Below are 23402 nucleotides of genomic sequence, written 5' to 3'. Positions count from 1 at the left end.
TCAGACAGTAAGGATGCTGCTATTGGAGGTGGACAGTTTGAGCTCCTCCAGGGGGTTCTGCAGGGTATCTCGCGGGGCAGCATACTCCAGCACATTGGGCAGTCCGTGCACCACACAGCAGCTAACGGCACTGCGGAAGATGCCCATGTCATGGGCGTCACACCACTCATCTGTCTTCTCATCGTAGCACTCCGCATTGAAGGTGGTGGTGAAGCCATTGAAGCCGCCCACCACAAACAGAAGATCATCCACCACCTCGATGCCAAAGTTGCTCCGTGGGTTGAACATGGTGGGAACTGCGCGCCAGGTGTTGGTCTGGGGATTGTAGCACTCTGCGTTTCGCAGACGGTTGGCTCCATCAAAGCCGCCCACCTAAGAGAGGATAGGAGAAATGTGGGTCAATAACAGTATATCAGAACTTGAGCATAGATTTATTGTGTATTTTTATGTAGGTCTCACCGCATAGACCTGCTCCCCATAGGCGATGACCCCCACCCCACTGCGTCGGCTTGTCATGGGGGCGATCAGAGTCCATTGGTTGGTCTCAGGGTTGAAGCACTCTGCTGTGAACAGGCACTCATTCCCATTGAAACCACCACATATGTATACCTAGAATTAAGGCAACTCGTAAATTCATCCATCCTGGCTTTTTAATAGATTAATTGTACAATAGTTATCAAGTTGTGTTCCAGGTACAGTTAGTCTTACCTATTCCTCTGTTCCACTTACCTTTCCAAAAAGTGTGGTGGCACTGGCATCACTTCTCTGCTCATGCATGGGTGAGATGAGTGTCCACTGGTTGGTCTCAGGCTCATAGCGCTCAGCAGTGTTGACTCGCACATAGCCATCAAAGCCGCCCATGGCGTAGATGCAGCCACCCAGCACAGCCACACTGACGTAGCAGCGCCGTGAGTGCATGGGTGCCACTTGGTGCCAAGTGTGTGTGACTGGGTTGAACTTGCGCACACTGTTGAAGTAGTCAACGCTGTCAAAGCCTCCCACGCAGTACACAAAGCCATTGAGGTAGGCAGCACCGTGGTAGGCCCGTGCGCTCTCCTCCTCTCGAGTCACATTGACCCATCGGTCAGCCCGTGCATCATACGCCTCAATGCCATTGGTGGGGCTGCCACCACTCCAACCACCGATGGCCAGTAAGATGGCATAGGGCAGGCGAGGGCGGGTCAGAGGGTTGCCGAAGTCAGAGCTGGAGGGCCCATTCATGGTCAGGTCAAACATGGCCTTCAGTGCGTCGATGATGATGGGCCTGCAGTCAGCATTGGCTCTCACCAGTGGATTATTCTTCACATTGTCCATGAAGTAGTCCACTGTCATCAAGGCCATGCGTACCTAAGCAAACAGACACAGACAGATATGGACACAGAATGCAGTCGGCAGCCGCGATACTCCTTTATGAAATGCATCAAACATTTACGTGTTACGTGTGTTGTCCAACTCTCAGTCACCTTAGGCAACAGCACCGAGATCTGGGCTTCGCGGTCTTGAGGAGAATGGCCAATCCAGCGCAGGATGGCCTCAAACACTACATCTTCCTGCTTCACGTTCAGGTCGTCCTTCTCAATGATGTCACGAAACTGCCACGGCGAGAGTTCCAGGAACTCCTCGGAGCTACGCGCCATCTCCTTAAAGTGATGCAGGATGAAGTGAGAGGACATGCGCCTGAGCTCATGGCAGGAGTAGAAGTCTGCAAACGTACAGATCCCAATGCAGTTCTCCGGGCACAGCTGGGCCTCTAGGTAGTCACTGCAGGCTCGCACAACGCCCATGACAGAGAACTGGTCTGCAGCCACCAGAAGCTGCTGCGCATTCTCGTCAGTGACAGGCACAGAGCGTGTGTAGGCATACTCAATAATGAGACGCATCATGTCCGGTGACACACCAGGAATGTCGTACACCTGCTTTTCTAAGTTGTTCAGGCCACTTGTGAAGAGAGCTCTGTGGGTCAGGGTTTAGAGAGGAGGGATATGATGGTCAGGACTCATCCATATACTGTACCAACGTTTCTCAATACTCTTTTCAATATAGTACAGCAATATAATAAACACCCTCTGCAATTATATGACAATATAAAGAGGGGTACACAAATATTATGAATCAATAGTTGTATCTTTTATAGAATGTATCATTGCTGCCACAAAGAACAATGTGTAAGCTCTTGTAGGATCTGGCTATTTTCTTCTGATTATCCTTTGGATCCATGCCAAGTGAATCCCTGCCATCCATCATGGCTACCCCCCCAAGTTAAGACACTCACCGGAAATATGGACTGCAGCCGCAAAGGATATTCTTGTGTGCGTTGAATTCGATGCCATTGACTTTAATCACCACGTCACAGAATTTTCCTTCCAGTCGTAGCTCATTAAATATTGTACAGGCCATGGAACTCATTTTTCTCTCCATGTTGCATCTCTGAAATGTAGAGGTGGACCCCTCTTCCAGTTCATTCATTCTTGTGTTGAATATCTTTAATAGGCCTATCCACTTTTTGGGCAAGAGGTGGCACACTGCAACTATTCTTCTGAGCAATGAATGTGAACCTTCATTCCCCTTACAAGTGGTAACCATGTTCTAGAATTGTGCATTATTACATCACAGTGAGTGATACAAAATTAGAATGTCTCAGATACCATTTTCATAATAAGCTGACACCATCATTTTTTCTTGTTTTTGTTTTGTCTTTTGTTGTTATAACTATTTCTCTCTACACATGTTCGAAATAAATGCTTTCATTCATTCATTCATTCATTCATTCATTCATCCTCTATCAAATGATGTAAGTGTATTGTCCTTGTTTTTCAATGAAGGACTACAATACACGTTAAATGGGGTGGCCGACCAGAAACCACAAAGATCAAAATGTTCTGAGCCTTGACTGTCTTACACTAATGTTAGCTAGCCATATTCTAGCTGGACACATTATTATATTTAGACACATAGAAAGACAAACTAAAACACTAGAACAGTCACATGAACAACTACAGGACAGTCTTGTCAGATACGGTAGCTAATCAGTTTCGTGTTTGTAGATATGTCGTGTTGCCATCTGTCAGTGGGTATCGTCATAACAAGGCAGTCCTCACCCTGCAATTACTAATTATGTGCGTGCGTATAATGTGTGGGTGCGTGTGCGTACGTGTGTGTGTGTGAGAGACTTGAATAACTGAATTGAAAAACTAAATCAAGTTAAACAATACAAATTCAAATTATGAATGAATGAATGAATGAATGGACTTTATTGTCATTGCTACAGTACAGGTACCAAACAACGAAATTTAGGAGGGGTGGCTCCCCTGGTGTTAGGAAAGGGAAAAAAAAAGAAAGAAAAAAAAACTTTTAGAAAAAGAATAAAATCACAAGAAGGTAAGGAGCTGGTTTACATAAATAAAGGCTATGTACACAATCCACTGTACTATACTGCACAGATAGTCAACTAGGGTTGCCATATTGCACAAAAGTATTTTTTCACGTTATTTAAAGTGTCACAGTTTGCAGGCTTGAAATGTACATGTTTGTGCCTCAGCACTAGCTGCCATACAATCCGTCCAGACTGTCCTGGGCCCAGAACTTAGGCCTTTGCTGTGTTCAGGGCCTTGACGGCCCTGTGGTAGAAGCAGTTCTTCAGTCTGTTTGTCTTAGCGGCCGGGGTCCTGTACCTCCTTTTCGAGGGCAGCCTGATAAAGTGTACGTGCCCAGGGTGGGTCGGGTCCCTGGAGATCTTGGAGGCCTTCCTGAGACAGCGTGTGTTGTACAGCTCTTCCAGAGAGGGGAGGGGGGCGCCGGTGATCTTCTGTGCTGTTCTCACGACTCTCTGTAGCGCGTTTCTCTCCGCTGTTGTGCAGCTGTAGAACCAGTTGCAGATGCCGTAGGTGAGGATGCTCTCCACTGCGCCGCGGTAGAAGGCCACCAGTATCTCCTGCTTGTTGTGTTCTTTCCTGAGGCATCTCAGGGTGTATAGCCGCTGTTGTGCCCTCTTGATGGTGCCTTTTGTGTTGTCCTTCCAGGCCAGGTCCTCCCGCATGTGATGTCCCAGGAATCGGAGGGTTGAGACTCTCTCCACGCTCTCTCCGTCGATGAGCAGGGGCTGGATCTCTGACTTTTTCCTCCTGAAGTCTACGATGAATTCCTGGGTCTTTGACTTGTTTAGCAGCAGATTGTTAACCTTGCACAGCTTGCTCAGTTGCTCTACCTCATCCCTGTACGCCGCCTCGTCCCCCCCCGAGATACATCCCACCACGGTGGTGTCGTCTGCAAACTTTACGATGTAGTTGCTGGGGTGGACGGGGGTGAAGTCGTGGGTGTAGAGGTTGTAGAGGATGGGGCTTAGCACGCAGCCCTGGGGGGACCCAGTGCTGAGGCTGAGGGCTGTGGAGGTGTGGGGGCCCACCCGCACCCTCTGGGGGCGGTCGGTCAGGAAGTCCTTGATCCACGCACATATAGAGTGTGATAGACCCAGGTCTAGTAGTTTGGTCACTAGCCTGTCTGGAAGGATGGTGTTGAAGGCGGTGATTCAAAGTAAAAAAAAAAAAATCAACGTCATTTTTTAAATTCAAATTGAGCAATTCAAATTCAAAGTCAGTAATTCAGATTCAGATTCTAGTGGCACATATCTCTGCCCATACCAGCGCCTTGCATGTGTGTGTGTGAATGGGTGAATGAGAGGCCGTTGTAAAGCGCTTTGGAGCAGCAAAAAAGGTGCTATATACAGTATATCTCAAAAGTGAGTACACCCTTTTGGCACAATTTAGACATGTTCACTATGGGGTGTACTCACTTTTGTTGCCAGCTGTTTAGACATTAACAGCTGTGTACTGAGTAATTTTCAAAGGACAATAAATCTATACTGTTATTCAAGCAGCACACTGACTACTTTAAGTTATATCAACGTTTCAGTAGGATAATGTTGTCCCCTGAAAGGATATAACAGAATATTTGCAAAAATCTAAAGGGTGTACTCACTTTTGAGATATACTGTAAGTGCAGTCCATTTACCATATGGGGTGTTCTGAAGGCATGTGGCTTCCAAGGTAGTCAAAGTAAGTCAGGCCCGTTTTCAAGTTAGTTTGATTTCTATAGTTTCCATGATTTCATTTGAAGCCTTGAAGTTGTCTGCTGTATTATTGTAGTCATCTGTTTTCTGTTGCATTTGTCTGTGAGTTTCAGATTCAGCTGAAGAAGACGATAAATGACTTGGAAATCTGTAATTTTCCCGTATACTCATTTCTATTTCAACATGTTGGCTAAAGTTAAGGCAATTCATTGTGCATTGAACTCCACCGTGATTCCCTCTTTCCTCTTCTCTTATCTTATTTTGTCTAGTTAGCTTAGTTAAATGTCAATTTACAATGAGCCTCAGGGTAGATGTTCCTTGAACATAATGATGGTTTGAAATGGCATATTACTTCCTCCGTCTTTTTGAAAGCTAATTTACCTGCCATGCCATGCAGAGAGATTGGAAAAAACATTAGAAAAAGCGTTTTTATGTTTCAGCTTCAGTTTACTCAATTAGCATTTAGTGAAACCTTTTCCCCTCCATTGTCAGGCTGTTATTGAGTGTGAACACATCATTTCTTGCAGGTAAGGAGTCACATATCTCCACTGCACTGATACATTTTTCGTGGCATTGATTCCACAAGATGTTGGAAACATTCCTTTGAGATTCTGGTCAATGATGAAACAATTGCATCATGCAATTCCTGCACCAGATTCTTTCAGGTGCACTTTCAAGCTGTGAATCTCCCGTTCTACCACATCCCAAAGGTGTTCTATTGGGTTTATATCCCCATAATTTCTGAAATAAGGACAAATTACCCAACAGAAAGTATATACAATTTTGAAAAAAGAAATGTTGATCTTTAAAATATAAATATAAATAATTACATTTTCTATTGGACAACGCCAAATAGTTCCTTTACTTTATACCAACTGTATGTTGCCATGATGCACCTGATTGCTAGTTCAATAAAGATTCAATATTGGGTAAATCAGGAAGTTTAACCAAGAAACTATGTGCAATTCTTCTTCTAATATACCACCGCCCCTCCTGGTGCCCCCACGATTGAAAAACGTCCCGCTTAAGTGCCCTTTTGAGTGGCAAAAAAGGCCCTTTTGAGTGGTGAAAATGAGAGGATGTGCCCTATCGGTGCCCCTCCAATGGTCTAAACATGACCATGTGCACTGATGGGGTCCCATGTTGTGCAGTAGGTGCCCTTTTTTTCTTTTCGCCCCTGCCCTTCAAACAGTCTGAGTCCGCCACTGTGTAGCAGGCTATACATTCCAGTTTTGATTCACAGGAATGATCATTGTTATGATGAATTTACTTATTTTGTTACGTAGAGATGAGGGTGAAAAAGTGGAGTGCAAGGGGTGATGTCATAATATGGTGCAAAGCGAAGATCTAGGAGTGTAACCTATCCTTATGCATTTGGGAATTCTATTGAGAAATCAAATGCAAAGCTGTAATACCAACACAGACATTTTAGTGAGGTTGTAACAACCATATTTAACCTACTGGGTTATTGAATAGACCTGACATGGTGTAAATTGATCAGGGTGGATTAAAACCATGTTGAAACTGTAGGCTTGGCCCTGGATTACTCCCTGTCGATGTTGATTTAGAACTAGCAGCATGGACGCCAGGCCTTAATCCTCCGGCAGACACACATGTGGAGACCTATATAAAAGCCCTGGCCTGACCAATACTCAGACATCAGCCTCAGTGCCAAGGAACCTCTCCAAAGCATCTCCACAACCATCTAGAACCTTTTACTACCAGAGCCAAAGGAGCCACCCAGAGTAGCATCACTTCTCTCTCCACCATGAAGACAGCTGACCACAGCCCTCTCTCTCTCACCCTCCTCCTGCTGCTCCTACTGGGCCTCTCCCAGGCCAACCCTCTCCTGGAGGATCATGGAAGTGAAGAAGACGGAAGTGGAGAAGAGTACCAGATGGACGACGACCCTGAGGCCGAAGTTATCGACATCACCACCAGAATTCTGACCACTAACAATGGCTCCAGTGAGTTGCTATGGGAGGGAGACATGCTAGCGCCAAAGACCAGAAACGCTATGGTCTGCTATAACAGCAACTGCCTGTGGAGGAAAGCCAGAAGCGGCAAGGTTGAAGTGCCCTACACAGTGGGCAGCGAATTCTCTCAACGCCAAAGGCAGATGATCGAGAGAGCCATGAAGTCCTTCCATGGCAGAACCTGCGTTCGTTTCGTGCCCTACACAAACCAGCGCGACTACATCAGTGTCAAGAGCAGAAGCGGCTGCTACTCTTCTCTCGGCAGAGTCGGAGGCGGGCAGGTTCTCTCCATCAGCAAAGGCGGCTGCCTTCACCACGGTATCATCCAGCACGAGATCATCCACGCTCTGGGCTTCCAGCACGAGCAGACCAGGAGCGACCGCGACCAGTACGTCAGGATCAACTGGGAGTACATCCCCACCCACGTGGCCTATAACTTCCAGAAACAACGGAGCAACAACCTGAACACCCCCTACGACTACTCCTCCATCATGCACTATGGAAGAACAGCCTTCACTACGCAGCGGGGAAGGGACACCATCACCCCCATCCCCAACGCAAACGTGAGGATCGGCCAGAGGCAGGACATGTCAGAAATCGACGTCCAGAGGATCAACAAATTCTACAGCTGCTAAGTCAGAGGAAAATAGTCTGGAGAAGCTGAATACGAAGTATCCGGTTCAGCAGAATCACCAGCACACTAGTAGATGAAGATGTAGTGTTTAGGAATGTTGGGTTGTGGAATGTTGCTGACTGACTTACGTTAGGGAAATGTATTGAAACATAAAAATAAAAGCAGTGGAATTTTTCTTTTTTTAATATGATCTCCTTTTTTCTCTCTTCTGATTAATACCTTATATCATATTTCTTTTTTTTTCTTTTTTTAAATTGAGTTTTTTCTGCAGACATGGTAAAGCAAGTACATCAAATGCAGGACAAGACAAAGCATTTGTGACAGAAAGAAACAAAGAAAAAGAACCACCCACCCTCCCATAGCCCCATTATAGGTCAAGGTCACAAACAAATGAAGTAGAATAAAGGCAACGAGACACTGTATTGTAGTGGGTATATCCTGAGATGGGGATAGGCTGAACAAAGCAGGGGGTTAGGGTCCATATTCATGTTGAAGGCCTTAGATCAAAAGTAAGTCAGACCCGGGGATGTCCTGAACATAATGATGTATATAGTCAGCTGGAAATTGCTAAAAGGGTAATTCACATATCGATAATTCTACCGTTGGTATCACGGTACAGCGATTCTGCGATAATCGATACATTGTAAGACAATTCATCAACGATACATCACAATATCTGCGTTAACTGAATAAAAAAGACCACTATAAAGGCAAAAAGCAGGAATTATAATGTTTTTTATTCATTCACTTTGTTGTCGCTGGTTGTGAACAATGAAACAAACAATAAGTTAGACCTAGCCTACATCTTTCTTACTCTTAACGTATGTCTCTAACACACACACACACACACACACACACACACACGCACTCACACACACACACACACACACACACACACACACACACACATACAGACACACACACACACACACACACACACACACACACACACACACACACACACACTGACTGCAACTTGTCCATGTGTGCCTGCCATCATTCATACAAAATAAAGTGCCAAAAGGCTTAACTGCCCAGAAAGCAGGAGTTCAAATTGTTTAAATGAAGGACTATCAAACCATTGATAATAATATTATTATGGCTTGATAATACACGTGGTGATATGTCAGCCTGTCAGGTGAGCAAAGTCAAACTCTCGGAGCTGAACGTGAGTTGCCTTCGGGATTACGACGGTAGCAAAATAGGCTTGTTTGAGTTTAAGATTGAACCCGACTAGAATTAAGGCGAAAACAGGCAAGTGTGTCTCAAATTGGACAACAAAGTCAAATTCTGACAAAACATGGCAGTGAGAACATGATGGCTATTGAAATAATCCTCAATAAAACATAATATTAATTATCTATGAATAATCACCACCGTATTTTCTTTATTCAGGTGTCAATAAAAAAAAAAATCGGTGATGAAAAGTCAAGTGCCTCCCACAATTAGGTTGCTGGAGGGTATTCCATCAACGTCGCTAAAGGGAAAATCCTGGCTTATTTTTGATAACTTCTCGCGAGACTTATCAGAATATGCCTGGATATTTCTAAGAACTCTCGCGAGACTTATCAGACTAAACCTGGATTTTCCTTTAGCGATGTTGATGGAATACCCCCCTGCTCTCTGCAACCTGTCAGAAGTCACTGCGGAGCTGAACAGGAGCAACTCGCTCTAAAAATCTGCGTCAGACTCGATATCGCGAGAAATCCCATAAATCTCGCGATATCACGTTATCCCCATGTATTGAAAAGCGCTGATCGGAGACTCCTCAACATGTATTATTTCAAACATGGCCATACTATCTAAACGGTAGCTAGAGAAAAGAGTGTGCTACACTAACTCTCTCGGACTGTAGATACAAGGTAACCAAATGACATGTAATCATTTTTGAATTGACAGTTAGAAGTATGCACCATTATACATGTGCGTTGCATGACTGATTGTCTATTTAATTCAATTTGTTTATGTGACAGTCAACGACAATGAGACAGAGTGTCAGCTATCTAGTTAGCCCCATCTGACTATGATTATATGTGGATGTTAGCTATAGATACACAATTTACATATAGAAATATACGTAACGTAGTCACACGTGGGGATAGTTATGTTTGCCATCATGCATGTCAACATGACATTGACAGTGATTGCAGAATGAACTAGACGCATGTCCGTATGGTGGTAGCTAAGCTCGTCAAACTTGCACACTATATCTGTCCATTGCACATCAAACGTTATATGCTTAGCCCACATTTGTGACTAGACATACTCCTTTTTATTTAACATTTAAATGTTGTAGAAGTCTAGTCACATATTGGTAACTAATGCACAGCCAAGTTGTTGCAACATTGTGTCAAACGAGGCTTGTTCGCTTGGATGACACTAGCTCAGGGTTGCCAGATGGGATTGACAATTTCCAGCCTAACCACAATCAAAAACCCTCCCAAATTCACCCTCCCAAAAATGCCCAAAACCTAGATTGTCACAAAACAACGTTATACATCTCCGTTAATAAGTCTGAGAGCATCCTCTTTGTTCAACAATTCTATAAATGCAGTCTGCTATCACTAACCAATGGGTAGAGCTTGGACTAGCTCTCACTCTCTCTGCCCTAGCAATATTGTAACACTCCCCAAGTAGCTAGCGCCACCCTGTGGTTAACCTACACATTACTCTTAGGTTACTACACCCCCTCCCCTATCAATAACTCTTAAAAGTAAAGTAACAGTCATTCTAAACCTACAATGCCACGGCCAGTCAACCAAGGAACAAACAACAACAACAGAAAAAACTGTTCAGGAGCACCGTTTGATGCTAAAACCTTGCCATTTAACCCCGCTGCCTCCAATTTGGATGTCAATACCCTCAAATTAAAGCTGAAATGTTGATGTTTATAAATGACCCCTCCACTCCTGGATGTCTTGTCCTGTGTTCTGCTGCTGTATGTCAGTGTTGTTTCATGCTGACCAATGGCGTGAGGGGACAACGATGGCCGCCCGCATCCCCCTGGTTCTCTTGGCCTGCGGCTCCTTCAATCCCATCACTAACCAGCACATGCGACTGTTTGAGTTGGCCAGGGACCATCTACACTGCACAGGTCAGACGTCATCAGATTCTCTTAATACAGATACTGTAATTGTCAATCACTTTTAGCTTGCATTTGAGACAGTGGAAGCTATGCTTTTCAACACCACATGTTTCTATCTGTGCTAGCTAAATACTCAAGATTTGAGAAGCACATCTATAAAAGTATGGTGTCATGTTCACAGGGCTTAAAGTTCTCCGGCACGGTGCCGGATTTCCGGCGCGGGGGAATTTTGAGCAATAAAATCAAATCAAATCACATGCTATTTCTTTACATCGTAATTTAAAGAGTCATCTTCAGCAAAGAGACAGTTCCGCCTACCAATGGTGAATTGGTTCTGTAACACTATTTATCGTTGTTTTTGCATTAATTTCACATTTAGGCAAGATCGCCTTAGGCAAGATATCAGCTGACACCTGTTACAGGGTAAACGTTAGATTAGATTAAACTTTATTGTCATCGCAGAGTACAAGTACAATACAACGAAATGCAGTTTAGCATGAGCATATAAGCTGTATTATGGTGCGGTCACTCACCAGAGAGCTCTATTATCTTTGGCCCATGTTGTATAAAACAGTTCTCTTATTTCCCTATTGATACAGGTGTAACAACATTGCATTCAATGCCATGACTTGATCATGTAACCAGAGCCCATTCATGTTAATGAGGTGATGCAACATGGCAGGAAGTCCTCCTTGTACATTATTTCTCGTACACCAATCAAGTCTTCAGTCCCAGGTGACTAAAATGAAAGAAATAACAAACAAACTTCAAAGTCAATGAAGAAAGAAAAGATTAAGCCTGGGTGTTTCCCCAGATTGCAGTGAAGAGTTCTGTCATTCAATCATTTATCTGTATCAGGTAGTGGGCGATCAAGGGATCAAGACCCCCGCCAACCAGTTTTCTTCTTCTTTCAGGTCTGTACCAGGTGGTGGGCGGGATTGTGTCTCCAGTGAGTGACGGATATGGCAAGCAGGGCCTGGCGTTGGCCAAGCACCGTATCGCCATGGCAAAACTGGCACTTCAGAGCACAGACTGGGTCTCCGTTGACCAATGGGAGAGCCAACAGCCCGACTGGACCGAGACGGTGGTCACCATGAGGTGCGGCCCTACACTTCTCACTGCCATATTTTTGTTTTGTTTTGTTGTTATTTTTTCTGAGTGGGGCAGTCCCACTCATATTTTCATTTTTATTGTGACAGATACAGTAGAGATTATGACTGTAAGGATGGGTGAGAGAGCGACTTATTCCAAAGCGACTTACAATCAATACATTTGACTAAGCAAGTGATCATCAGTTCACCAGTTGCAGCAGGAAGAGTCATCTAGCTCAGGCCCGGGGGCCATTGGCAGTCTCTGTGATAGGGATAATAGATAATATATTTAGACACTGGAGAAACAGAGAAGCAGTAGAAGTCTTATGGGACACAGTATAGGGGAAAAGTAGAATGGTCTGGTGTTTCTGAAAGATACAAATCAAACAAAACACAAAACACAAAATCTTCTGCGTCTCCTGAAGACACCCACATTCCCTTCTACTGTGTCCCTAAAAACTTCTATTGCCCCCCTCGTACTGTTTCTCTGTTTCTCTTCTTCTAAAAAAAAGTTTAGAAGAAGGTGATAGGAGAAGGTTTTTCCTTCTATCAATGGCCCCGGGCCTGAGCTGGATTACTCTTCCTGCTACGACTGGTGGATTGATGATTCACTTGCTTAGTATTCAAATGTATTGATTGTAAGTCGCTTTGGAATAAGGCGTCTGCTAAATGCTAGAAATGTAAAAATGTAAATGATTGCATCACGCAATTCCTGTAGTAGATTTTTCTCTTCAGGTGCACTTTCAAGCTGTGGATCTTCTGTTCTATCACATCCCAAATGTGTTCGATTGGATTCAGATCCGGTGGCACTGGCAAGGCCACGGAAGAACACTGAACTCATTGTTATGTTTGTGAAACCAATTTGAGACAACCTTTGGTCTGTGATAGGGATGCACCCATAGACGGATTATGAAAAAAATGGGCGGTTAGTGTTAGGGATGTCCCGATCCGATACTGATATCGGATATCGACCCGATATTGGTCCTGAATGCTGGATCGGGGATCGCACCAGAAAAGAAAAGGCTCCGATCCGATCCTACTGTCATCCGCAGTCAAACTTATGTGTATAAGCGATGGGGGAATGAAAACAGTGAACAGAAACGCGTGTCGCAGAAATGCTTCACGCGAGTCGCAGAAATGCTTCACGCGAGTCCTATATGCGCTTAAAATGCGCATAGCGCTGTGTGCTTCCGGTTTCATTACAAAGAGGTTAACCCTATATGTGCCTGACGTCTAACAACATTCAAATGACTCTAACTTCATATTTTTTCGGATTTCAATGTATGACACATCATTTGAAAGCTTATGATCCGTAGTTCCAATCCACAACACGTCGCATTTGTTGCTTTAATAAAGGCTGGCAGTCTTTAATTTAACTGTTGTTGGTGTGGACTATATACTGGGGAGGTATTTGTTATTATTCAGGGGTCAAAAAATGTATACAAATATCGGATCGGTATCGGTATCGCCGATACCCGAAGCCCAGGTATCGGTATCGGTAGTGAAAAAGTGGGATCGGGACATCCCTAGTTAGTGTAGTAGACCACACTTGCATTTGCTGACACTCTCTGATAAAACATTTCTATACTTTAGGTACTGATCCCTCTTGTGTTACAACTCTGTCCTTGTTCCCCCTGCTCACATAAATCCACTGATAAGAGGCCGGCGCTCTGAGCTGCGTTTTGCACAAGAAGGGAGCTGATTAGAACCATGAAGTGGGCTCTTGTCTATGGAGCAGGGCCTGTGGGAACCTATGGGGATCACCTAACTTGAACACCCCCCGAATACATCTTCTAGAATATCTTTAAGAGGCTTTACTCAAACAGTGAATTCATTCATGGTTTTCCTTGCTTTTACTCGTGTTTTGTCTATTGCTCTCTCCCTTCGCTTCGGCTGGCGGGCAGGTACCATTATAGTCGGATCCTGAAGCAGTACCAACAGAGCACAGAGAAGGACTCACTTCCCTCCACATGTAAGAACCTGCCTTCACATCTTTGTTCACCGTGGCTCATTTCCATTCCAGCTGTTAGACCCTTGCCCTGACCCCTTCTCCTTCAGAGTTTACACACATATTGATGTCTAACCCCCCCCTTCATTGCCCAGCATTTCAAGTAATCAAAGAGTCTAACACGTGCATGTTTGCTTGTTCAAATCACAAACTCAAATCTTTTTTGCGCCCTTTTCCTCCTTGTCTTCAGGCTCGTCTCCTCCTCAGCTGAAGCTGTTATGTGGCGCTGACTTCCTGAACACTTTCAAGGTCCCGGGCCTGTGGCAAGACGCGGACGTGGAGGAGGTAGCAGGCCGCTTCGGCCTGGTCTGTGTGAGTCGGGGGGCGCTGCAGCCCGAAGACACCGTGCACGAGTCGGACACACTCTCGCGTCACCGCCGGAACATCTTCCTGGTGCGCGAGTGGGTCCGCAACGAGACTAGTGCCACGGAGGTGCGGCGGGCACTGAGACGGGGCCTCAGCGTCAAGTACCTCCTCCCGGACTCTGTGATCGAGTACATCCAGCAGCACGACCTCTATACCGAGGACAGTGAGGTTAGGAATAAGGATGTGGTGCTAAGGCCGCTAACCAAGCAGTTGGATACACCACCTGTAAAGACTAAGTGAAGATGATTGACTAACTCTTGTCTGTAGTTTGGACTCTCAAATGAATAGTTTGGGCTCTCGTTGATGGAAGGATGTAACATTTGAATGCCAACTGCCATTGTGTTCTGCATTCTGAGTGGTGTGATTTTCAAGTAGACTCATGTCATGCACATTCAGTGGTGTAGCTTTTGTGAACCTAATGTTATAGCAAATATTTCTGTGCAGCATTGAGGACAACCAATGAGAATTATGTGTTTGACGTGATGGATTGTAGACAATTTAGAGTTTTGTAGGATGTTACACCCCAGTTCTGACATTTAATCCTCTTGCCAATGGATTTCTTTTATCCATTATTTCTTTTATATTCGATTTATATTCGAAGTTCGAGTGTTGTGGACATGGTTAAGAATACATTTATGTTTGGAGACATTAATGGTGTTAATGTTTGTTTGTTTCATGTGTGTTGTTATTCTCACTGTATTTAGTGGCAAATCCCTATTTTCTTCTCTCAGTAAGAAAGCTACAGATGCATCCTGGCAGACCCCATTGAGATCTTCGTTGAGAGACGCTCCTACCCTCAGAGCTTTTCTCTCAGAATTGAAATAATCCTTTATTAATGTTACTTTATTACAAACACACTTGGCAAAGTGAACGGCTTGCTGTGCCAACAAGGGTTCCATGGTCCACTGACTCAATAGACAGCTAATCGTATTAACAGTTGTTTGGGCATGACAAATGATGTGCCAGTCGCATAGTAAAGTATTGTCTTACCGAGCCCGGTGTACATGATATTGCACTCCAAATGGATTTTTGAAAATGTCTCAATCGTAGCCTACTTTTTAAATTTTAAATTAATGTATTCGAAATATAACCTTGTTGGCACACATCTACATTTTCCACATTTAAATCCTTACAAGTAATAAAGGAAATCTTTGTAGCCTGACCTAAACTAACCTTATTAGTTAGCACTTTGAAACCTATACCACATGCGTTTAAAGCAGAGGTTCTAAACCTTTTTGGGGGCCAGCGCCCCCCTGTCCATTATCCAGGCCTCTTACCGCCCCCCCCATCAAAAAAAGTAGGCTTATTTTCTTCCCTGAATATTAATGTTGACTAATATTCTGTGTTATATCATTTTTGTCAACATTTAGTTTTTTACATAATCTGATCCATTAGGTGTTTATTAATGCCTGTGTGATGTTATTTTTAAAATGTTGAAATGTTTGAGTTAGTAATTCATAAAATACAAAGGTTCCACCTCACAGAACATAATGGAATGTAAAAACTTTGACGCTCAATATCTCGGAACTGCCCTAAACGGAGATAGAACCTTATCATTCTAAGCTCACGACCTCATCACAGTAGATATTACCTCTTTGATGGCAGGGAGTACCAACTTCTCTCCAATTGTGAACGGCTGCCCACATTTGGCTATCAGCAGGGAGATGTTATATGGCGCTGCTAGCCCGCTGTCAGTCTGGGTGGTCTTCCTCGCGAAGAGACTGCTGATGGTGCTCCTACCATGTTTTTCTTTGAGGGCCTGGAAGAATGGAGAACGCTCCTGATCTGCCTTATCCAGGTGGATCTTGATAAGGTGCTCCTTTAACATGAGGGGTTCATTCCCTCATTGGAAAAGACATGTTCGCACAGTAAACACATTGGGAGTTGTGCATTGGTAGGAGACGGTATGAAGCCATAGCTAAGATGCTTAATAGAGTACAGTCTGCATTTTATCTTTTTCCACGGCCATTTTGATGATAATACCAAAGTCTGGTGCAAATTTCACTTGAATAGGCTCATTGGAAATACATTTACTGGACAAAATATTTATTTTTTAATACATATTTCCCCCATTGTAGATCATGTCTTGGCCAGGGACCTGTACTGTAGCAGGGACCTCCCTGTCCAGTGGCCAGCAAACCCTCAGCTTCAGTGAGTAAGTATGGTCCAACTCCACCTCCTCAGTATTCGTATCATAGATGATTGCTTTTAGCATAATAGCAAGTCTGCATTCTGCAGATTCTGTTTTGCTAATTCGTGAGCTTTATAATTATAAGGTTCTATCTCCGTTTAGGGCAGTTCAGAGATATTGAGCGTCAAAGTTTTTACATTCCATTATGTTTTGTGAGATGGAACCTTTGTATTTTATTAATTACTAACTCAAAAATGTCAATATTTTTAAAATAACACCACACAGGCATTAATAAACACCTAATGAAGTTTGACAAAAATGGAGATAGAACCTTATAATTCTAACGTCACGAGGTGCAAGGTGCTCCACAGAGCTCATTTTACCAACACTACCGTACATTGGCAAAACTATTCCCTGATAGAAGCGATGCCTGTAATAGATTGTAAACAATTTCCAGCTGACTATATACATAATTATGTTCAGGATATACCCGGGTCTGACTTACTTTTGATCTAAGGCCTTCAACATGAATATGGACCCTAACCCCCTGCTTTGTTCAGCCTATCCCCATCTCAGGATATACCCTCTACAATACAGTGTCTCATTGCCTTTATTCTACCGGTACTTCATTTGTTTGTGACCTTGACCTATAATGGGGCTATGGGAGGGTGGGTGGTTCTTTTTCTTTGTTTCTTTCTGTCACAAATGCTTTGTCTTGTCCTGCATTTGATGTACTTGCTTTACCATGTCTGCAGAAAACTCAATTTAAAAGAAAGAAGAAATATGATATAAGGTATTAATCAGAAGAGAGAAAAAGGAGATCATATTTAAAAAGTTCCACAAAATTCCACTGCTTTTATTTTTATGTTTCAATACATTTCCCTAACGTACGTCAGTCAGCAACATTCCACAACCCAACATTCCTACACACTACATCTTCATCTACTAGTGTGCTGGTGATTCTGCTGAACCAGACACTTCGTATTCAGCTTCTCCAGACTATTTTCCTCTGACTTAGCAGCTGTAGAATTTGTTGATCCTCTGGACGTCGATGTCTGACATGTCCTGCCTCTGGCCGATCCTCACGTTTGCGTTGGGGATGGGGGTGATGGTGTCAATTCCCCGCTGCGTAGTGAAGGCTGTTCTTCCATAGTGCATGATGGAGGAGTAGTCGTAGGGGGTGTTCAGGTTGTTGGTCCGTTGTTTCTGGAAGTTATAGGCCACGTGGGTGGGGATGTACTCCCAGTTGATCCTGACGTACTGGTCGCGGTCGCTCCGGGTCTGCTCGTGCTGGAAGCCCAGAGCGTGGATGATCTCGTGCTGGATGATACCGTGGTGAAGGCAGCCTCCTTTGCTGATGGAGAGAACCTGCTCGCCTCCGACTCTCCCGAGAGAAGAGTAGCAGCCGGTTCTGCTCTTGACACTGATGTAGTCGCGCTGGTTTGTGTAGGGCACGAAACGAACGCAGGTTCTGCCGTGGAAGGACTTCATGGCTCTCTCGATCATCTGCCTTTGGCGTTGAGAGAATTCTGTGCCCACTGTGTAGGGCACTTCAACCTTGCCGCTTCTGGCTTTGCTCCACAGGCATTCGCTGTTATAGCAGACCATAGCGTTTCTGGTCTTTGGTGCTAGCATGTCTCCCTCCCATAGCAACTCACTGGAGCCATTGTTAGTGGTCAGAATTCTGGTGGTGATGTCGATAACTTCGGCCTCAGGGTCGTCGTCCATCTGGTACTCTTCTCCACTTCCGTCTTCTTCACTTCCATGATCCTCCAGGAGAGGGTTGGCCTGGGAGAGGCCCAGTAGGAGCAGCAGGAGGAGGGTGAGAGAGAGAGGGCTGTGGTCAGCTGTCTTCATGGTGGAGAGAAGTGATGCTACTCTGGGTGGCTCCTTTGGCTCTGGTAGTAGAAGGTTCTAGAGGGTTGTGTAGATGCTTTGGAGAGGTTCCTTGGCACTGAGGCTGATGTCTGAGTGTTGGTCAGGCCAGGGCTTTTATATAGGTCTCCACAGGTGTGTCTGCAGGAGGATTAAGGCCTGGCGTCCATGCTGCTGGTCCTAAATCAACATCGACAGGGAGTAATCCAGGGCCAAGCCTACAGTTTCAACATGGTTTTAATCCACCCTGATCAATTTACACCATGTCAGGTCTATTCAATAACCCATTAGGTTAAATATGGTTGTTTACAACATCACTAAAATGGCTGTGTTGGTGGTATTACAGCTTTGCATTTGATTTCTCAATAGAATTCCCAAATGCATAAGGATAGGTTTACACTCCTAGATCTTCACTTTGCACCATATTATGACATCACCCCTTGCACTCCACTTTTTCACCCTTATCTCTACGTAACAAAAGAAGTAAATTCATCATAGCAATGATCATTCCTGTGAATCAAAACTGGAATGTATAGCCTGCTACATATTCACATATCACTAAATAACAACTGGCTAATACACTGGATTTACTTAGACATTACCATTACCGTCTTATTTTTGTTGCCGGAAATAAAGTGCTATCGAATCAATCAAACAGTGCTCAACAATATTGTCTGACTATGAAACTTAAGCTTTGAAAGTGAAGCATATTTCACGTGTTGAACATTCACAATTCCACTATGCTGGCATTCCTTTGCTTTGGCCAAAATGATGATAAAGGATGATAAAAAATAAAAAAAAGATATGGTAATACACTCGCTGTCTCTGGGAGTTTATAGCTTTTGTCCAGCAAAAATTAACTTTGGTGGGTCTAGTAGATTCAGTATCGGACAATCATAACATTATCTCGTGTGAGCACTCAGATATACTGAGTTTGTACATTTTGAACTTTATCATTCTGCATGTTCAAAGTTCAGATAGTCTTTGAACTGACCCACTACTGACCCACCACTTGAACTAATATAAGAGACGGAAAAAAGGATCAAATGCAACATGCTGACTGACTCACATTCAATCCTCTACAGGAATTAATACAAATTATGTAGAAATGTTCTCACACAGAACATTCAGATTGAATTAATATTCAATATGTCAAACTGTGTGTGTGTGTGTGTGTGTGTGTGTGTGTGTGTGTGCGTCTTATCAATAGTACTCTGCCCCCAGTCCTGTCTTGTTATAAAGGCACTAGGACACTGTACACATTCCTCCATTTGACTCAAGTTGCCTAAAGGTCACACAGCTCAGAATCCACAGAACCACCATGACTGCAGACTACAATGGGAAATGGGAGTTGGAGACGAATGATCCTCTAAACTTTGAGGATTACTTAAAAGCATTGGGTAAGACTGATGATTCTCAGTATGGATACAATGTGTTTTCTATTGATCTACAGCCAGAGAGAGGTGGTGTCATGCCAGATAGTGTCCGGGTGCCAAAATGTGTCCGGATTTGTCATTAATCAGGTCTTTTGAACGCCATGACACGTTCGTTGCTATGCCGAAGTGAGCATTCCGGACATTCCTGAGTAAACTATAATACCCCTCACTGTTCTTCACGCTGTCGCTATGCTAATGTTACATACAGTAGTTGGCTAGTTAACTGATTTTGAGTTAACTCAAACAAACCCACATCACATCAGGCAAAGTAGTGATAAATATAATTCCATAACTGGATACTAATCTTGGCACCCAGGACAGTATTTGGCATGACAGTGGCAATATACACATCTCTTTCAACATGTGTTTAATGTACTATACTATTCCAGGTTGTATCTGTAAGAGATATATGGCAAATTAAATTGTCAACTTGACGGTATTATTTTGGGAATTGTATTGATACATTAGTTATTCTTCATCAATCGTGTCTAACATGTATTCCCCAAATAAAGATTTGATCATTATCTTTCCTCTAAGGCTTTTTGAAAAATTCTGTTTTTTTCATGACTTTGGCTAGACATTGACTTTGCCACACGAAAAATTGCCTTGCGCCTCTCCCAGACCAAAGTGTTTGTCCAGGATGGAGATACGTTTGACGCCAAGACGTTAAGTGCTTTCAGGAACTACGCGTTCAATTTCACTGTGGGGGTGGAGTTTGAAGAGTACACCAAAGGACTGGACAACAGGGTAGTCAAGGTGGGACGCCCAGATAAGCTGGTCTAATCATCATCATCTTTATTATTTGTTAACACACATCGCATTAAATGTAAAGGCCAAATAAAGAAGACAAAAATAAACATGGTAAGTTGGCAACTAACTAAAGTTAAGATAACAAAAACAGACAAACACAAATAGATTTTGTACAGTTTAGAGTTTAGAGTACACAACAAGTTCTGTAAACATCATCAGGCACACTTGTTATTGTTACATCACATTACACAAGTGTAAGGCTGTGTTCAAAATGGCATACTAGCATACTGCATACTAGCATACTCAATGAGTATATACTGTATACTGCATACTAAATTCATAATAAGTATGTCAATACCAACTGCATCTCAGTATCCTAGAGTGCCTTTCGCACCGGCCGGCAGCAAGGATTTTAAATCCCTTTTTTAATTTTTTATCTCCATAGGCTAAAAGCTGTTGGGCGAAGAAATGTGGGCGAAACTAGATTTCTCGCATACTCAAATTTCACATACTATACAGTGTGAACGCACTGCATACTCAAAATCTATGTCATATCTAGTATGAATAGTATGTTAGTATGCCACTCCGAACACAGCCTAAGAGCGTAAAAATCTTAGGCTTCAGTTCCTGACAATGCAGCACAAAGACAATAAGGCAATACGGCAAAATAAGTCCAGATAAATAAAGTGACAATAGTCAAGACATAAGTGAAACAATTGGACAAGTGACAAATTGTGGGAGACAAATAAGACAAATAAGACAGGATACAATTTAGCAGTACAAATAGTAAAAAATAGAATAATAATTGGACAATAAAATAGTACACCAATTGTTTAAAGGTGGGGACTAAAATGTCACTTCTGGCTAGCAGGTTCACATATTGCATGCAGTACAGTTTGATTGTGCCCTTCACATTAAATACCTCTAGCTAGTATGTCACAGCGCTCAGGATGAGTAACACAAGTCTCCTCCTGTTCAAAGACATTATCTTCTCCACCATTGGACAATTTCCTTGTTCATACTTTATGCCACATTTTTGCCATCAAAACCATTTAATTGTTCTATCCCTTTGTGGCATAGGGTATGATTCACAGATCACGGTAATAACCTGTGATATTGATGGATATTTGTCAACATCTCACTCTTGCAGAGTCTTGTATCCTGGGATGGGGGCAAACTGGTGTGTACACAACAGGGGGAGAAGGCCAACCGTGGGTGGAAGCACTGGATTGAAGGAGACAAACTGTACCTGGTGGGTAAACATTATTCACAAAAATATTGATATTGATCGTAAAAAAATGTTATAGAGGGGGCTTAGGTGCCGTAGCGGGTTAAGTGTGACCATGAAACCGCAGGGTCCCCGGTTCGATTCTGGCCGGGGACATATCCTGCATGTCATCCCTCCTCTCTCTCTCACCCATCTCTACTGTATCTGTCAATAAAATGAAAAATATGAGTGGGACTGCCCCACTTAGAAAAAAATACTTTAAAAAATAGGTTATAGAAACATAGTTGATGCGGATGAATATTTATAGTTTTGAATATACTGTACAGTAAATGCTAAACATACAAGCAACCTTATTGTAAGTAATGGAAGTAAGCAGGCTTATTAAGATGCTCAGTACAGTAACTATGTACTCCAAGTACATTATAATCACCGTCTAACGAGATAAAACAGTGCTTGTAAAATCACAAGAAAATCATATTAATTCCATCATCAACATGTGTACCTATTATTAGTCACTGCTGGTAAATGAAACATGTTCCTCTCTGGTAATTCGTAAGTTTGAAGAAAATAGTGAGTTAAAGCAGAACGTTACTCCAAAACAAATCTGCATATTTCTTGTCATCCTATCATTGATAGGATGATCCTAAAATATCATTACTTGCAAAAAAGAGACTCATATAGTATAATAGAAAGCTTAGAATAATTTCCTGGAATAGTCTCCTGATTATGCGTTTTGATCCCAAATTCTCATCAGGAGATAGGAAGTAAATCTAAGGCATAAATCCATTGGGCAGCATTTCCATTGTATAAAGTGGTTTCCTCTGCTTCTCTCCTTATCTCCTTGGTTACTTTGACTAATCTGAAAGCAGGTGAAAGCAAATGTCTATTTTGGGTAGGCAGAGGCATTTACCATTATTGCTTTAAACCTACGCTGTGTTTTTAATTTAAGGAAGGACACAATGAGAGGAAACCTTTTTAACCTATTGAGATGGCAGCCCACATTCCTAAATCAACCTTAATCTGACCTCAGACTTGTAATTAATTCACAGGAGTTGACATGTGAACATGTTGTCTGCCGACAAGTGTTCAAGAAGAAAGAATAAAGGAGAACATCTGGATCCATCAGCTACTGTTTTCATTCACTTTCAGCTTGTGTCAATACCTCTATTGTTACTACTCGATTGTAATGAGTTGCATTTCAACTTGATGAACAAAGATATTATATTATATTATAATAAATAATTGCTTTTCAGGAAAACATTTGCATTTGTTCAACAACTTCTCCTGTGACTACTTATCTAAAGACATCAGTCTTTGGCTACTAGAGATAGTGTTTTAAAAATGTATTGACCATGTAACCGTTTTTCTTTCTTTCTGATCTCCAATGGATGAGCTCATCTTTCAAAACTCCTGTCTGGAATACAAAATCCTCCAATGTGCACTGATTTTGATTGAGAGCTGTCAAATTTCTGTCAGGTCCTTGATCCGAAATGAAAATATTCTCATGCTTTAGTCTCATGCTTTAGTCATCAACACAGATAAATAAATCAAATATAGATTTACCATTTTAATAAACAGCTCAAATAGCATAAAGTAATACATTCTTCCCCCAAAAAATATATATAGTAGTAATATAACAATATAACACAAGGCAATTTTTGGTTGACAGTAAACAAAATGTTCATCTTTTGTAGCCTATGCAATTTGAGGGTGTGGCAGAGCTTATAAAGATATCAGTCTTCCAGTTATCCTTAGGC

General features: G+C 42.8%; 5 protein-coding genes across 5 annotated transcripts; 3 read left to right on the top strand and 2 right to left on the bottom strand.

Annotated features, from left to right (window-relative positions):
- LOC308168579 (kelch-like protein 10) lies at window positions 1–2418 on the bottom strand (the record flags this gene model as incomplete). Its single annotated transcript, XM_080543178.1, has 5 exons — window positions 1–372; window positions 460–609; window positions 730–1347; window positions 1464–1953; window positions 2273–2418. 5 exons carry the CDS (start codon window positions 2416–2418, stop codon window positions 1–3), a joined length of 1776 nt encoding a protein of 591 aa, XP_080399304.1.
- A 4415-nt stretch (window positions 2419–6833) lies between these two features.
- LOC308168578 (hatching enzyme 1.2-like) lies at window positions 6834–7676 on the top strand (the record flags this gene model as incomplete). The annotated part of the gene is made up of 1 exon (XM_080543177.1): window positions 6834–7676. The coding sequence occupies one exon, from the start codon at window positions 6834–6836 to the stop codon at window positions 7674–7676; it is 843 nt and encodes a 280-aa protein (XP_080399303.1).
- Window positions 7677–9476: 1800 nt separating this feature from the next.
- On the top strand, window positions 9477–14864 carry nmnat3 (nicotinamide nucleotide adenylyltransferase 3). Its single transcript, XM_080543059.1, has 5 exons — window positions 9477–9537; window positions 10623–10769; window positions 11675–11858; window positions 13756–13823; window positions 14050–14864. Exons 2-5 carry the CDS (start codon window positions 10661–10663, stop codon window positions 14463–14465), a joined length of 777 nt encoding a protein of 258 aa, XP_080399185.1. The 5' UTR covers window positions 9477–9537; window positions 10623–10660; the 3' UTR covers window positions 14466–14864.
- Window positions 14865–17370: 2506 nt separating this feature from the next.
- LOC308168577 (hatching enzyme 1.2-like) lies at window positions 17371–18213 on the bottom strand (the record flags this gene model as incomplete). The annotated part of the gene is made up of 1 exon (XM_080543176.1): window positions 17371–18213. The coding sequence occupies one exon, from the start codon at window positions 18211–18213 to the stop codon at window positions 17371–17373; it is 843 nt and encodes a 280-aa protein (XP_080399302.1).
- Window positions 18214–19552: 1339 nt separating this feature from the next.
- LOC308168576 (retinol-binding protein 2-like) lies at window positions 19553–22748 on the top strand (the record flags this gene model as incomplete). The annotated part of the gene is made up of 4 exons (XM_080543175.1): window positions 19553–19631; window positions 20245–20423; window positions 21568–21669; window positions 22695–22748. The coding sequence occupies 4 exons, from the start codon at window positions 19553–19555 to the stop codon at window positions 22746–22748; spliced, it is 414 nt and encodes a 137-aa protein (XP_080399301.1).
- Window positions 22749–23402: the final 654 nt, after the last annotated feature.

Source organism: Nansenia antarctica (assembly GCF_963989245.1).
Source record: "Nansenia antarctica genome assembly, chromosome: 12".
Classification (NCBI taxonomy): Eukaryota; Metazoa; Chordata; class Actinopteri; order Argentiniformes; family Microstomatidae; genus Nansenia; species Nansenia antarctica.
This window is presented reverse-complemented; position numbering and strand designations above follow the sequence as displayed.

What these genes read in the sequence shown, in the direction of transcription:
- nmnat3 (XM_080543059.1), top strand. Translation starts at nt 10,661, where the DNA reads ATGGCCGCCCGCATCCCCCTGGTTCTCTTGGCCTGCGGCTCCTTCAAT. An exon ending in GGACCATCTACACTGCACAG is followed by an intron (nt 10,770 to 11,674) that starts GTCAGACGTCAT and finishes TTCTTCTTTCAG; the next exon opens with GTCTGTACCAGGTGGTGGGC. An exon ending in GGACTCACTTCCCTCCACAT is followed by an intron (nt 13,824 to 14,049) that starts GTAAGAACCTGC and finishes CCTTGTCTTCAG; the next exon opens with GCTCGTCTCCTCCTCAGCTG.